Source organism: Aythya fuligula, chromosome 13, assembly GCF_009819795.1.
Source record: "Aythya fuligula isolate bAytFul2 chromosome 13, bAytFul2.pri, whole genome shotgun sequence".
Taxonomy (NCBI): Eukaryota; Metazoa; Chordata; class Aves; order Anseriformes; family Anatidae; genus Aythya; species Aythya fuligula.
The window spans coordinates 6,469,233-6,484,265 of record NC_045571.1 but is presented as its reverse complement, the minus strand read 5'-3'; the positions used below and the strand labels follow the sequence as shown (position 1 = coordinate 6,484,265).

General features: G+C 68.4%; 3 protein-coding genes across 3 annotated transcripts; 1 reads left to right on the top strand and 2 right to left on the bottom strand.

The window, feature by feature from the left end:
• Window positions 1-827: 827 nt before the first annotated feature.
• Window positions 828-3,980, bottom strand: SASH3 (SAM and SH3 domain containing 3). The gene is made up of 8 exons (XM_032196215.1): window positions 3,864-3,980; window positions 2,475-2,570; window positions 2,170-2,319; window positions 1,951-2,095; window positions 1,716-1,867; window positions 1,415-1,621; window positions 1,161-1,311; window positions 828-1,060 (listed from the first exon to the last, which is right to left on the bottom strand). Exons 1-8 carry the CDS (start codon window positions 3,915-3,917, stop codon window positions 873-875), a joined length of 1,143 nt encoding a protein of 380 aa, XP_032052106.1. The 5' UTR covers window positions 3,918-3,980; the 3' UTR covers window positions 828-872.
• A 522-nt stretch (window positions 3,981-4,502) lies between these two features.
• Window positions 4,503-12,958, bottom strand: XPNPEP2 (X-prolyl aminopeptidase 2). The gene is given in 23 exon segments (XM_032196403.1): window positions 4,503-4,712; window positions 4,877-4,975; window positions 5,214-5,290; window positions 5,458-5,517; window positions 5,592-5,696; window positions 5,783-5,852; window positions 5,980-6,040; window positions 6,136-6,207; window positions 6,284-6,361; window positions 6,453-6,562; window positions 6,640-6,729; window positions 6,838-7,033; window positions 7,223-7,304; window positions 7,410-7,511; window positions 7,614-7,760; window positions 7,883-7,969; window positions 8,046-8,150; window positions 8,296-8,359; window positions 8,441-8,551; window positions 8,659-8,732; window positions 9,106-9,157; window positions 9,159-9,262; window positions 12,853-12,958. Coding segments are annotated over 23 exon segments (2,262 nt in total).
• A 631-nt stretch (window positions 12,959-13,589) lies between these two features.
• APLN (apelin) lies at window positions 13,590-15,033 on the top strand. The gene is made up of 3 exons (XM_032196402.1): window positions 13,590-13,659; window positions 14,200-14,362; window positions 14,458-15,033. The coding sequence occupies exons 1-2, from the start codon at window positions 13,590-13,592 to the stop codon at window positions 14,355-14,357; spliced, it is 228 nt and encodes a 75-aa protein (XP_032052293.1). The 3' UTR covers window positions 14,358-14,362; window positions 14,458-15,033.

Here is a 15,033-nt window from a genome sequence, read left to right as displayed (position 1 = left end):
TTGGGGCAGGTAGGAAGCAGACCGAAGGCCAGAGCACGCTTTTATTGAGCTCAAGCGCAAAGGAACAAACTCGGGGCCCAGCGGCCTGGCGCGGCGCAGGAGCTGGAGCTGGGTGAGTGCAGCCCTGAGAGCTGGGGCCGGGCGAGCGCTGCGCTGCCACCGAGCCCGGGGATTTGTCACCCGTGGGCTCCTCTGCCACCGCCTTCCCTGCCTGGCTGCAAGGGGCTGTCCCGGGGGGGTACCTGGGGACGGCCCTGTCCACCTGCGGGCAGCGCGGTGCTCGGCTCTGCTCCTCCACTATCCTCTCCGGAGCAGGCTGCTGAGTGTCCGTGCTCCCCCCGGCCATCCTCCTGGGGCTGGGCTGCTCGCAGGGCTTGGCTGAAGCTCTCCCGGCGGCCTCCCGCTGCCTGCTTTGGCTGGGCAAGGAGGTGGACGGGGGAAGGCGGCACCTCCCTGCTGCTGGCGGCGTTTCCTTGCTACCTCTGCTTGCTTGCACCCATCCGCGCAGCAGCGGGTGTGCTCTGTCCGTGCCATCCCTGTCCTCGCAGGCTCCCCTGCGCTCGTGTTTGCTCAGCCCAGCCAACGAGGGCTCCTGGAGGAGCTCCTGGAGCTGTGGACAACACGGGGCAAGCCCAGGAGGGGCGGCCCAGCCCTGGCTCGCAGCCCTGCGGCGTCACCTGGGCTCACCCAGGGCGCGGGGCAGTGCTGTGGGGCAGCGCAGAACGTCCCGGGGAGCAAATCCTGGGGGCTGAGCCCGCCTGCAGAGCAGCTCCTGCTTTGGGGTCCCATCCCCGCGGCTCGCCCGCACCCCGGCAAGCTTCCCCTCCTGTCCGCTGCTGGGCCAGAGCCGGCGAAGCGCTTTTGGGGGGAGATCAGGAGGACTCCGCTGGGGACAGAGCCCCCGGCTGCCCCTCGGGGCCTGCCAGCTCAGCCTCCTCCCGGCTGCCGTCCAGCGTCTCGGATCCTTCGAAGCAGCCCGAGTCCCGCGGGATGTCCCCCTTGGGCTCCGAGGGCGAGGGCTGGGCTTCGGAGCTGTCGCCTTCCTCTGACTCGCTGGCTGCTGGGGGCGAGAGGACGAAGCATCAGCTCCCCCCCTCTGCCCCGGCAGCCAGCATTGGGGACAGCGTGGGATTGTCCCCTGCCACCCGCCCAGCCCTTACTGTCGTAATCCAGGAGGAGCTCGGCGGCCGTCAGCAGCTTGGCGCGGTGCTGGGGGTCCGTGATGTTCAGCTCGTTGAGGTGGGTCTCCCGCAGCTCCTTGAAGTCCTCCAGGGTCTGGTAGCCGTTCAGGAGCAGGGTGGAGGTGTGCTCCTGGGGTGGAGAGAGGAGGGGATGAGGCACCCTCATCCTCCTGCATCCTCCTCATGTCCCCTCCCCGCCTCTCCCGGGTCCCCCGTGGGTCCCCAGCCCTCACCTGCAGGTTGATGCGCTCCAGCAGCTCGTGGAGCGTCTTGGGCTTGGGCCTCTTGCTCTTGCCCTGGCCCCGGCTCTTGCGGGCGGGGGCCATCTCCTCGGGGATGATGTCCACGTAGATGAACTTGAAGGAGCCCACCTTGTTGTTGAGCAGCCCCGTCCAGGTGCCCACGGGCGGCTTCTCGATGATGCCGATGATGTCCCCTTTCTGGCCCAAAAACGAGGAGGGGGTGTGAGGGAAGGAGCCACCGCCACCCCCCGCTCCTTCGGGGCCGTCCCCAGCCCTCCCTGCCCGTGCTCACCCGCAGCTTCAGCGAGTCCTTGTCGTAGGGGCTGGGCGTGAAGTCGGTGTGGACACGAGCTCTGCCGCAGAAGGGGCCGGTGTAAGCCGGGCCCCCCTCCTCCAGCCTCAGGCTGTCCCGGTTGTTGGGGCCGGGGCTGGACGCCTCGCTGCCTGTGGAGGGGAGAGGGAAACGGGGTGAGGACGGGGTGAGGGTGAGGGTGAGGGGCTGGGGGCTGCCCGGGGGCTGAGCTCACCGCTGGACAGCTGCCGGCTGACGGCCGGGTGCCCGTCCTCCTCCAGCTCCATGTAGGACAGGGGCACCTTCTCGTGGCTCGGCTCCTCCGTGCTGCTGGTTGGGGACAGCGGGGACGGGGACCCCTCCTCCTCCGCCTCTGCCTGCTGGGGGGAGCGGGCTTGGTGGTGCCGGGGAGCAGGGGCTTTGGCCCTGCACCCCCCCGGGGCACCCCGCTCACCTTCCCCTCGGCCAGCGCCTTCACGGCCATCCTGCCCATCTTGCGGTTCATGGTGCGGGAGATCACCGCCCGCCACTTCTTGCCCAGCTTCATCCCGCTGCTCCGCGCCGCCTCCTCGGGGGCTGCACTGCTGGGCTCGTCCTCGGGGATCTGGCAAGGTGGGGGAGAAGGAGAAGGAGAGGGGAGGGTGCGCTGGGGCTGCGGGGCTCCCCGGGGAGCAGGACCCCGAAGCCGGGCACGGTTGAGCCCCCGAGGCTGGGAGAAGGGGGCTCAGGAAGGGGCTGTGGGCGAGGAGGGGCACTCACGTTCTCATCCAGGTTGAACTCCTTCTCACTCGCCACCGGGGAGCTGACTTTGGCCTTGGCAAAGTCCTTGAAGCTGCTGGAGCGCTGGAGGGAGAGCTGGGGGCAGATGGAGAGGGGTGAGGGCTCCCCCCGCCTTGCTCCCCAAGCTCCCGCATGCCCCAGCGCTGCCTGAAGCCCTTCCCAACCCCTTGCCCACAGCCGTGCGCCTTCCTCCCCTAGTTCTCCTTTTTGCCAGCTCGGCCCAGCATCATTTTCTCTTTATTTCTACCCCTCAGCCCGCCAGACCCGGGCGAGGTGAAACCCTCTGCGCCTCCTTCGGGTCTCCTCGAGCCTAAACCTCCTCGCTCTGCGGTTGCCACCCCAGCCTCGCTGCGTGGCCGCCCGCCCGGGGAGCGTTGCGCGATCGGCCGGCGGTGGCGGCGGGGAGGAGGAGCCGGTGTTGCAAGAGCAGCACCCGGCAAAACCGCCAGCTCTGGGGGGGCACCGGCTGCCCCGGGGGGGCCGTGCCCACGGCAGCTCGGCAGAAATGGAGCGAGAGGGAAGTGAGAGCAGCGGGTGCGGCCGGGGCCGGGCAGGGGATGCCCAGCGGGGGCTCGCTGAGCTCTCCGGGACACCCCTGCTGCAGGGGGATGCTTCATCCAAATTTCCCCCCCGGCAGCCGGGTGCTTCCCAGAGCGGGACCTTGCCCCTCTTGGGCACACGGTGGTTGGCAAGGGACCCTCTGCCCGGGCCTGGCGGGGTCGTGCCGGTGCCGTGCCGGTGCAGGGCTGCTGGAGGAAGCAGCAGACACACGTGACGGGGCTGCAGCCTTGCGCTGCCTCGACCGCAGACACCTTGCTGGGAGCTGCGCGCCCGGCAGCCCGCGCGGCACCGCCGTCATCCTCTGCCCGGGCAGGAAATGGCAGCGGTCGCCCACACCGCGGGGAGCAGCGGGGTGGGGGAGGTTCTGCCCCCGGGGCACGGCCCCACAGCTCCCTTTGGTCCCCCTGCCTGCACCCACACGAACTGGGGGGGGGGGGGTCTGAGCATCCCCGACCCGCTGCTGCTGCCTGCAGCGCCGCGGGGACGTGATGCTGCCCTCCTGCTGCTGCTGCCTGTGGGCTGGGAGCAGATGGGGGCACTGGGTTGCAGCCGTGCGTCCCGGGGCCACAGCAGGGCGTGGGGCAAGGCAGCTGCGAGCAAGGACCGTGTGAGCAAGGCGACGGTGGCTTTGGTGGCAGGGCCTGGCTGCTGGCACTGCCATCCCCCAGCCCCAAGGGGCTCTGCCCCACGGCCACCCCAGCCGCCCAGACCACATCTCCCCATCCTCCCTGCCCCACATCCTGCAGGTGGAGAGGGTGGGCATTTTTGGGGGGGGGGGGTGCGGGGTCTGCTCCGGTGGGTGCTCACCTTCCTGTGGCACGGCTCCTTGTCGCTGGCGTTGGAGGGCTTGCGGCGCAGCATGGTGCTGGGACCCCCCCGGGGGGCAGAGCGCGGCGCTGGACCGAGCGCCTGGCGGGGCACGTACCGAGGCGCCGGCACCGAGGCCGGGAAGCACACAGGAAGCCAGCAGTCACATGAGAGGTGCTCGCAGCGGCGCAGCTCGGGGCTCGCTCGCTGGGCCAGGAGGAAGGAAGACCTCCTCGAAGCATCTGCCCTGCCCAGGGCCCCCGGGAGGGTGCCAGCCTCGCGCCCCGGCACCCGCCACCGGTGCTGCTGATGGGCTCGGTGTCCCCACTAGGCAGAAGAGGAGGGTCCCCTGCCCGTCCACCGATCCACCATGCCCCCTCCCCGTTCCCTTTCATCCTCCTTGGCCATCCCCTTCATGGGACGTCGGGCTGGGATGTCCCCTGCACCCTCAGGTTGTCCCCGCGCTGCGGAGGGGCAGCTGGCCCCAGGTGGGACGGGCACACGGGCGCCTCACCCCCCCCGTCGGTGTTGACACTGTTTAATCGCAAGGATGAAAATAAAAAAAAAAAAAAAAAAAAGGCAAAACGAGGAAGTGAGCGGTGGTGAGGAGAAGCTGCCTCGGCAGGGGAGGAGTCGGGGTCAGGCCTGCAGCCCCGCCAGCAGCACGGAGAGGAGCGAGCCGATGGCCAGCGTGCCCAGCGTGGCGGCGGCGGCGGCGGCGGTGCTGGCCAGCGGGAAGGGCTCGGTGTTCCTCTGCAGCCAGCGGTACTCCTCCTCCAGCTGCTGCCGCTGCAGCTCCGGCCCCACGCGTGCCCGGATGGTCTCGTAGTAGGCGTTCAGGTACTTTATCTGCAGCCGGGGACCAGAGGCAGCTGCAGAGGGCTGTCCCGGCGGTCCCAGCCCATCCCGGTCCCCTGGTCCCTCTGCACCTCTCTGTCCGTGTGTCCATCCCTGCCTCGGCCCCGTTTGCCCACCCGGGCTCTGTTTGTTCACCCTCTCCCAGCGCCCCGTACCTGCTCCTGCGACAGGAGGCTGACGTCGATGAGGTTGCGGTCGTAGGGCACCAGCGACACCACCTCGAAGGTCAGGAAGGGCTCCTCCCCGGTCGGGTGCTGCCGGGGGGAGGCCGTCAGGTGGGTGCCCCCCGCTCCTTGCCTGGCGCAGCCCCCCCGGCACTACAAGTCCAGTGATGGGAGCAGAGGAGGGGTCCCCGCCACCCCAGCGCTGTTCCCAAGCCCCCTGCCCTCCCCTGTGCCCCCCCAGCCTGATGCAGAGCCCTGGGAAGGGAAGCTGGGGAGAGGAGGCAGCTCCAGGCCCCTCAGGCAGCGGGGCGAGCGGGGCCGGCATTACCTTGGTCTGCGCCTCCACCACCAGGGCGATGTCCTCGATGCGGATCCCGAACTCTCCATCCCGGTAGTAGCCGGGCTCTGAGGACAGGAGCGGTGCCAAGAAAGCGCCAAACCCCAGCAGCCTTCCTCCCCCGCGCCCATGGAGAGCCCTGGACTGGCTCCCCAGCAGGGCAAAAATTTGGGGCCCTTGGCACAGCCCCGCACCATCTCCTAGAGCTGGCCGGCCCCGCGCCGGGGGCACCTACCGATGGAGGTGAACATGCCCGCGGCCAGCGGCACGTTGTTGGACTGGAACCCCACGGGCCCTGCGGGAAGGGGGAGACACCCTCAGGGGGTGAGCCCTGGTCCCGCTGTCCCCGAGCTGCCCCCCAGCACCTACACTCGTGCACCGAGAGGAAGTTGCCGATGCCGTGGCCGGTCCCGTGGCCGTAGTTGAGCCCCACGTCCCAGAGCGCCCGGCGGGCGAAAGCCTCCACGTTTCTGCCTGGAGGGCGAGGAGGTGAAATAGGGGCTGGAGAGCAGGGAGGGCACCCCCTGCCCTGCTCCCCCCGTGCCGGACGCGGCACCCACCGGCCGTGTTGGGGGGGAAGACGAGGCGGGAGAGGTCGATGTTGCCCATCAGCACGCGGGTGTAGGCTTCCTAAGGGCGGCACGGGGTGTGGGGGCTGAGCATGGTGCAGAGGGGATGTCCCCGTCCCCCCTCAACGCATCCAGCCTCCGGCCACAGCCCCAGCTCCGTGGCTGGGACGGCCCCGTGGTGCCAGCACCTTCTGCAGCGGGGTCGGCGTGCCCCAGTGCACGGTCCGTGTGATGTCCGTGGTGCCGTCCCTGCAGAAGGGGGGACATGAGCCCCAAATCCTGCAGGGCTGGGCACAGCCACGCTAGGGGCAGGGTGGGACGGGGGTAGGGGGTGGGATACGCACAGGTACTGCCCGCCGGTGTCCGTCAGGTACATCTCATCCACCGACAGCTTCCGTCGGGTGGTGTTGGATGGGCTGGGGAGGAGAAGGGGGGGGTTGCTGGTACCCGGGACCCCCGCCAGCTCCGCATCCCCAGCCCCCGACCCCAAACCTGTAGTGGGCGAGTGCCGCGTTGAGCCCGCTGGCGGAGATGGACTCGAAGCTGGGCCCGCGGCTGTGCTGCTGCGCCCTGGAAGGCAGCAAGGGGACAGAGAGAGAGGTGCCGGGGGGGGTCCCTGGCACCCTGTGCTCCCCCCCCTCCCCGGGTGGGCGGCACTGACCATCGGAGGGCATCGATGTGGCGGGCACCCAAAAACTCGTCCACCTGCCCCTGCGGCACCGTCTGCTCCAACCACAGCAGGTACTGGATGACGGCCACCGCGTCCCGGACCTGGGCACGGCCCGTCGGCATCAGCACCCCCCCCAAAACCTTCTGCCGGTGGGTGAGGAGGTGGGGACGGCCCTTACATGAGCGGCTCGCAGCAGCTCCTGCTCCTTGCTGTTCTTCACGGCCTTGGCCAGCATCACCGGGGAGTAGCTGTCCTCCAGCAGCTTCTCCTGCGAAGGAGCCGCTTGGGGGGCACGGCCACCCCGCTCCCAAACCCCAGCAGCCAGCCTCGGAGCCGAAGGGGGGTGTCACGGCCACGTGGGGCGCATCGTCCTCACCTGGGGGATGACCCCGTAGAGGCCGTAGGTGGTGTACTCGGTGCCGAGCCAGACGGTGACGTTGCCCTGGGCGTAGCGCTGGAGGTGGGCGCGTGCCTGGCTGTAGTTGTGCAGCTCCACGCAGAGCGGCCCCGGGCAGCCGGCCCGCAGGGACTGCCGTGCCTCCGCCGTCAGCCGCCCCTCGTCCACGAACAGGCTGCGGGCAGGACGTGGGCTGGCCCCCCGAGCCCCCCCAGCCCTCCCCGGCCCGGCCACGGGGGCACAGCGGCGGAGGGGAAGGGGCTGGGGGGCTCGTGGAGGGAGATAGGGGTGGTTTTATAGGGTGGGGAAGAAGGGAAGGGAAGGGTCAGGGCAGGACCCGTCCCCGCGGGGAGGTGCTGCCCACCTTATGTTGGTGCTGGTGAGGAGCGTGTAGGAGTAGAAGACGGGGTTGTAGGGGATGTCGTCTCCACGGAGGTTGAAGAGCCCTGCCGGGGGGGGAGGACGTCAGATCCTGCGTCCACCGCTGGCCCTGGTTTGCTGCTCCAGGTCCCAGCCCCGGCGGCGATCCCAGCCCCGTTGTGGCCACTCACAGGCGATCTCCTCCAGCCCCGAGAGCAGCAGGGCCGTGGGGCTCCGGGTGTGCTCCTCCATCTGCTGCCGGATCCCGGACACCTTCTCCTGCCAGCTGCTCCCTGGGAGATGGGGGTGAGCCAGCAGCTCAGCTTGTACCCCCCCACCCCCAAAAAATAAAATAAAAAAAAAGGTCAGGGTGTGTTTGGGTGGAGGCTGTGTACCTGTGAACTCTGCCGGGAGGCTGTAGATCTCGCTGGAGGCCGGAGGGGGTCTCTGGTCACCCCACACTTGGTCCACGAGGTTGGTCTCTATGGGCACCAAAGCCCTGCCGGAGCCCTGCAGAGCCTGGCTGTAGCTGTTCCATGTGTCTGAAGGGGAAAAGCAGCCCATGGAGGGGGAGGACACGAAGCAGAGACCTCCCTCTCCACACCCAGGGGCCGCTCGTGCACCCCATCATGTAGGGTGCCCCCCCCGTGCCGGCCAACCCTACCGATGGAGAAGAGGAAGGGGTCCAGGCTGACGTTGCCCCCTGCGGGAACCCACTCCAGGATCCACTGCCCGATGGACTTGATCCATGCTGCAAGAGAGAGACGGCTGGTGGAGGACTGCAAGTGGGGACCCCCCCCAGCCCCCCCAGCCCCCCCAGCCCTGACTTGTCCTCTGCAGCTCCCAGTTGCAGTCCAGTTGCCGCTCTGCCTGCGTCCAGTAGCGGCTGTCGGTCCACAGGGCCGCCCTGTCCAGTGTCACCACCACGGTGCCTGCGGTGGCAGCGAGGGCTCAGGCATCGCCTCTCCCCCCCCCTGCCAGGCTCCCCCAGGTCCTGCAGGTGCCCCTGGGGACCCCCCCGGGGTGGGGAGCCCAGCGGCCCAGGGGTGGTCCCCGGGGTGGCGAGGATGCTCTCACCCGCGGAGCCGGTGAAGCCGGTCAGCCAGCCCAGACGGGAATCCCTCTCGGCGATGTACTCGCTCTGGAGAGGAGGACGGGGCCGTGAGAAGTGGCCAGGGGGGGCGTCCCGCACCCTGGGGCACGGAGGGGGCTGTCCCCTTACCATGTGGGCGTCCGTGGAGGGCACGATGTAGGCGTGGACGCTGTGGGCGCGCATGGCATCCCGCAGCGCGGCGAGCCGTGCCGTGGTGTTGGTGGCCGTGGGGGGCAGGTACTGGTGGTGGTGGCATTTTGGAGGTGGTGGGGTTTTTTTTTGGAGTGGGAGCCCTGCATGGGGCTCCCTGGGGGGTGTGGGCGCTGTGCACAGCTGTGGGGACTCACCGGTGGGTCCACAGAGCAGTCCCGAATGTCGGTCCGGGGGGAGGCGGCTTGCTGCGAGCGTCCTGGGGGGCAGGCTGGGGTGCAGGGGGAGCCCAGAGCCTCAGGAGGGGCTCCAGCTCCTGCTCAGCCCCAGGCAGAGGCACACGACCCCTGGCACGCCTTGGGGAACGGACCCCTGGCCACGATGGGTGAGGTGGGATGGTCACAGGAGCCTGCCCCGTGCTGAGCATCCCTGGGGCTGGGACCCGTCTGGGAGCCGGGGATGTGCCCTGGGGGCTGGAGCAGCAGAAGAGCCCCCCCAAGGGAAAGCCCACCCATGCTTCACCCCCTCCAGGCAAGCAAAACAGGGGCAAAAAAATGAGGCGCAACGTGCTGGGGCTGGGTGGGGGGCCCTGGATCTGGTCCCCGGCCCCACCCAGCCCCGCCACGGGGACATCTCCCACGTACCCTGGAGAAGGAGCAGCCAGGCTGCGATCCACCGGGAGGGCTGCATGGTGCTGGGCAGGCCCCGAGCTGCTGGCAGAGGAAGGGACGCTTCGTTTCGGCAGCACCGGGGGGTGACAGGTCCCTCCTCCTGCGCCTTTGCCCCAGGGGCGGAGGGATGCTGGATGACAGCCCCCGAGCAAATATGGGGGGGTCGTTGCCCTATTCACTGAGTGCTTCTCCCTTCCAGATAACCAGATAACAGTAAACAGCCGAATCCGCACAAAGTCCAAAGATCCTCCTGGAAGCAGAGGTGGAGCTGTGCCAGCTCAGCCTGGCACGAACCAGCTGCCCGGGCTGCTAACCCGGCACCGAGAGCTCTGTGGGGTGCTGCTGCGTCCCCCGTGCCCCCTGGGGAACCCCTTGTCCAGAAATACCCCCCCAGGGACGAGGCTGTCCCGTGGAGCGGGGTTGTGGGCACGGCACCGTCCTCACCCGGCTCTGCGAAATGTCACCCCCGAGGTGGGGATGTGGTGAGGGCATCCGGGGTGCTGTGCAATGGCAAAGGGGCTGGAGGGGCTGAGCTGAGCTCCCGAAACTCTCTCCAGTGCGTGTGTAAGAGTTTTGGGGCAGCAGAAACATGTGCAGGGCCCTGAGGGGAAGCACAGCACGCCTTCAGCACGAGCGAGAGCGCTCTGGCTAACGAAGTGACGGGAAGAATAAATTCAGCTCCCGTTGGTGTGCCGGGCTTGAAAGGCTGGCAAAGGAGACCAAAGGAATATTTTAGCATCCTGACGAGACAGGAGGCACATTTGGCAGTGGTGTACGGAGGGAGGGAGCAGGCTGAGCTGTGCGGTGCCAGCAGGACACCAAACCATGCGCACGGCCTGGGGACCAGCGCCCGCACCCGAGGGCGGTGCCGGCTGGGCCGTGCCCTTCGTCCCTCTGAGCCCGTGTGCTTGGGACCTGCCGTGGTCTCCACCTTGCAAAAAAAGCTGATGCGAGGCATAACGAGCCTGGAGCCCGGGGCCTGCCGCGTTTATGGCACGCATATTTCCTCTGGCTGGTTTAATGACTGCTCCGCCGCCGCTGGAGAGAAAACAGCGGTGCCCGTCCAAGGGTGGTGGGTGCTGCCGGGGGGAGATGTGCGGTGCCAGCTCCCTCCAGCACCGTGGCGGCAGGACCTCGTGTGGCAGGATGCAAGCTGCTGGGTGGCTGGTAGGGCCTACAGTAAACAAACAGGTGCTTCACGAGCAAACGTCCCTGAGAAAACACCAGCTGGGCAGCGGGCTACGTGCGATGGGCGGAGAGGGGGCTCTGCCGGCTGGCCCCTGTCCCGGGGCATCTCCCACGCGAGTTTTTGCCCCCTGCCCCGGCCCCCTCCCCGCCGTGCCATCAAGCAGGCAGGGATGCTGCGCCCTGGGCCGTGTCGCTGGGGTGCTGCCGGCCACGAGGTGGCACCACGACCCCGCCGCGGGCTGTCCCCTGTCCCCTGTCCCCTGTCCTCTGTCCCCTGTCCTCTGTCTTCTGTCCCCTGCAGAGCCCGGGGGGAGCAGGGGGGAAGCAGCAGGAGCCGGGGGCATTGCCCCCATGTCTGCAGCCACGCCGAGCCCGGGCGCAGTCGTGTCACGGATGGGTTGGGGTCACCTCCCCGGGTCCCCCCTTTGGGTTCTCCCCGGGCTGGGGCTGTGGAAGGGACACGCGGGGGGGGGGGGTCTGTGCCCCCACAGCTCTGAGCAGGGGCAGAACAGGGCCAGGTGGGGGGACAGCAGCGACCCCGAAGCTGCTGGTGATTGTCACGGGCACAAAAAGTTTCTGCAGGATGCATCAGGCAGGTTGTCACGGCGACCATCGGGCAGCGCTTTGCTTCCACCCTGGTAATTAGCAAACCGTGCTAATCACCGAGTCACAGAATCAGCCGGGTTGGGAGAGAGCTCCAAGACCACCCAGCCCAACCTCTGACCCAAGGCTTCCAAGCCCTCCACTAAACCACATCGCCAAGCTCGGCATCTGCCGCGCATCCAAGGCGCTCCCCAGGCAGCGTCAACCGGACGAGGCTCATCCAGCGCCGGCGCGTCCGGTGGGGCCCGGCCCTCCCGCGGGAGCTTTCCTCGAAGACGGGGCCGGAGGAAGGCTTGGGGGAGACATCCTCCCTTTGTGGGCTATTGTTAGCCTTCCGCCACCTGCGGGGCCGCGGCGTGACTCAGGCCGGGGTGATGCGCCCGAGCAAACAGGACGCGCGCGGGGCGGGAGGGAGCCCGCTGCGGCCCCAGGAATGCGGAAGCGAAGGCGCTAAGTATCTGATAGCCAGAGAAAATCCCCCCTGTGATGGACAGGCTGGGAGATCCTGGCTGATGGACGTGATGGGGGGGACGTGGGGGTTGCTACTCTGTCGGCAAAGCACCCCTAGGTCCTGCCTGTGTGGGTGTCTCGGCTTCCACCAGGTGGGTGCCTGCAGGAGGTGTCACATCGTGGCTGTGGGGACCCCCCTGTGGGGTGTGGAGCTCCCACTTCCCTTTGTCCATCTGCGGATTCCCACTCGTGTCCTGGCCGTGCCTCGGTCGTTACCGTGCTGGTGACCTTACAGGGGCAGTTTTGGGGTGCCTCTTGCGGGGGTCTTGCACCTCTGCTGCCCTGGTCTGCACGGAAGCGTTGGGGTTGGAGGGGACCTCTCCATGTCACCTGGCATCCCCTGCTCAGGCTGGGACACCCAGAGCAGGTTGCCCAGGACCACTTCCCACCTGCTTTTAAATCTCGCCAAGGAGGGAGGCCCCATAGCCCCTCTGGTCACCCTCACAGTAACGCAGGCTCCCTGAAGGTCAGACGTAACACGCCGCGTTTCAGTTTTTGCCTCTTGCCTCTTGTCCTGTTGTTGTGGTCATCATCTTCAGAAGAGCCTGTCTCTGTCCTCTTCGCGCTCTCCTTTCAGGCCTTTATAACCTTTGGTAAGATCTCCACGTGTTCCATACTGCGCACATCCAACCCCTGGCCCGTCGCCCTTCCTCTGCCTGCTGCCGTGTCTGCTGCAGCCCAGGGCGCTCCTGGTGTTCTTCACAGCGAGGGCACGTGGATTGATGAATCACAGGCTCACAGAACAGGCCAGGTTGGCAGGGACCTCAAAGCCCACCCAGTTCCCACCCCCTGCCATGGGCAGGGACCTCTCCCACCAGCCCAGGTTGCCCAAAGCCCCAACCAACTGGGCCTTGACCATCTCCAGGGATGGGGCACCCACAGCTCCCCTGGGCAGCCTGTGCCAGTGCCTCACTGCCCTCGCAGTGCAGAATTTCTTCCTCCTATCCCATATAAACCTACCCTCTTGTAGTTTAAAGCCATTCCCCTTGTTCTATCACTACTGGGAGTCCCTCCCCGGCCTTCTTTGTGCCGGGGGCCCAGAGCTGAGCGCAGGGCTCCAGGAGGGGCCTCAGGAGGGCAGAGCAGAGGGGGACAATCCCGTCCCTCACCCTGCTGGCCACGCTGCTGTCGGTGCAGCCCAGCATACGGTTGGCTTTCTGGGCTGCAGGCACACGCTGCCAGCTCACGTCAAGCTTCTCATCCACCAACACCCCCAGGTCCTTCTCCTCAGGGCTGCTCTCAGTCCATTCTCACTGCACAGCTCGGTGTCAGCGGCAAACAGGGTGCCCTGGATCCCGCTCTCTGCATCACCAACAGAGACGTTAAACGCTGCTGGTCCCAGCACTGCCCCAAGGAGCACTGCTTCTCCACCTGGACACTGGACTCCACCTGACTAGCTGGTCTCTGTTCCTCCCCTACCCACCAGGGCTGTAACCCCGTTGCAGAAGACCACCAGCTTTGTCGGGCACCATCTGCCCTTAGCGAAGCCCCGTTCGCCGTCACCAATCACCTCCTTATTTCCCATGGGCTTTGGCAGGGTTTCCAGGAGGATTTGCTCCCTGATCTTGCTGGGCGCAGAGGCGAGGCTGAGCGCCTTCCCTTTTTCCCCTCTTAAAAACGGGGTTAGGTTTCCCCTCTTCCACTCAAAGGAGACTTCACCGGGCTGCCACGGCTTCCCAGACACGACGGAGAGAGGCTCGGCAGCTACACCCCCCAGCTCTCTGGGGACCCTCGGATGCACCCATCGGCTCCCCCCGGCCTTGTGCCCGCAGCCGGCACGCTCAGCCCGGTGCCTACCGGGGCTCCGCATCCCCGGAACGGCACCGGGAGGGACGTGGCCAGGATGGCACCCGAAGGGGGGGGTTCCCCGGAGGCGGAGGACTCCTGAGCAGGCTCTAAGGGACAACGGGGGGGTCCCGGAGGAACCGGGGGGGGCTCAACCTCTGCGGGCGGAGGGGGCGGAGCGGGGCGGGCGGCGGAGCCCCCCCGGGGCGGGCGTGCGGCGGGGCCGGGCCGGGCTCTCGCCGCCTACAAATGCGGCGATCCCGGAGCGGGGCCGCCACCGCCGCCGCCCCCGCCGCCTCCGCCGCTTCCCCCCCAGCCTCCGCCGCCTCCCCGAGCCCGGCGGAGCCGCGCAGCCCCGTGCCCGGCGGAGCATGGCGGAGCGGCGCTGGCTGCTGCTGGTGCTGCTGCTGCTGCTCTGCCTCGCCCTGGCCGCCGCCGCGGGTGAGTGCGGCGCCGGGGAGCGGGGCCCGCTGCGGGGCGGAGCGGAGCGCAGAGGTCGGGGGGGGGGCGGCGGCGGCTGGCAGGGAACCGGCGGCCCCCGGCCGAGGGGGGAGGACAAAGCGCTTTTCAGGGAGGTAACAAACCTCGCTCTGTCCGCCCCGGGGCAGCGGGGCCGGGAGCCGGCCCGCCGAGGGCCCCGGTAAGCGGCCGTGCCAACGGGTGCCGGGGTCCCGTCGGGTGGGCAGCGGGCGCGGCCCCCCGAGCCCCCGCTGCCGGCCGAGGGCTGGGGAGGTGCGAGGGGGCTGCGGGGGGCTTCGGGGAGCCGGGTGGCTTTGGGGTGGGCACGGGGAGCCGAGTCGGGGCCGTGCCGTGCCCTTGGCAGTGGCCGCGCTCCCTGCAGGTGGCCCGACCGCTCCAAACCCAGCTCGGAGGGCGCCGCAGCATCCCCATCCCTCGCGCAGGTGGTGGTGGATTTTTTTTTTTTTTTTTTTTTTTTTTGGGGTAAGGGGGACACGGCTAACGCTCTTCTTGCCATCCCAGGACCGCTGCCGGATGGGACGGGGCCGGAGCGCGGCCGCATCCGAGCCCTGGTGCGGCCGCGGGGTGCGCGGCGCGGGGCTGGGCAGCGGGCGGGTGGGTGGCGAAGGCTCCGCCGCCCCCGGCCCCGGCTGTCCCACAAGGGCCCCATGCCCTTCTGACCCAGGTGAGTGGCTGTGGGGCATGTGGGGAGGAACTTGGGGACACCAGACTGTGCTGCTGGGCTGGGGCTCATCCCACCACGCTTCGCTCTCGTTGCAGGGTCGCCAGCAGCCCTCCAGGGACGCCTGCCCCGCTGCCAGCCCTGCTCCCTAGCCTGGTCTGCTCGGCCCTGAGCCCCCTGCGTGGGGGTCCCAGCCGTGAGCCCCGGGCTGGCGACACCTCCACCACCGTGGCTTGTCCCCGGGTCGTGTCCCGTGGGTAGCACCGCGTCCCCTCGCCGCCTCCCGGGCTTTGCCCCGTGCCCGGCTCGCCGGGTCCGTGGGCTTTGCAAAAAGCACTTTGTCGGGCAGAGGAGCTCCCTCCCTGCCCCGTCCCTGTCGCCCACCTGCCCCGGCAGCGTGGCTGGGGAGGGTCTATTTATTCTCGTGGTGCTAACCCCGCCTGAGCTGCCCTCCCCTCCTTGGCCGTGGAGCCACCTCTGCAGGACCCCCGGGGCGTGGGGTGCCCACCCGTGGGGTGCCCACCCGTGGGGTGCCTGTGGGGGTCTCTGCGTGAAGCACTAACGTATGCCAAAGGGGGGCCGTAGTGGTGGTGCCGGGCCCTGTTGGTCACCGTGTCTCTCGTGTCTGTAAAGATTTGTTCTGTGTAAATACATCTTTATAATAAAGAGCTATG

Excerpts from the sequence above, each read along its gene's own strand:
- SASH3 (XM_032196215.1), bottom strand. The coding sequence starts at position 3,917 with ATGCTGCGCCGCAAGCCCTCCAACGCCAGCGACAAGGAGCCGTGCCAC. Across the intron at positions 2,571-3,863 it reads AGGAGCCGTGCCACAGGAAG|CTCTCCCTCCAGCGCTCCAG; the intron begins GTGAGCACCCAC and ends ATCTGCCCCCAG. Across the intron at positions 2,320-2,474 it reads AGTTCAACCTGGATGAGAAC|ATCCCCGAGGACGAGCCCAG; the intron begins GTGAGTGCCCCT and ends CCACCTTGCCAG.
- APLN (XM_032196402.1), top strand. The coding sequence starts at position 13,590 with ATGGCGGAGCGGCGCTGGCTGCTGCTGGTGCTGCTGCTGCTGCTCTGC. Across the intron at positions 13,660-14,199 it reads CGCCCTGGCCGCCGCCGCGG|GACCGCTGCCGGATGGGACG; the intron begins GTGAGTGCGGCG and ends TTGCCATCCCAG.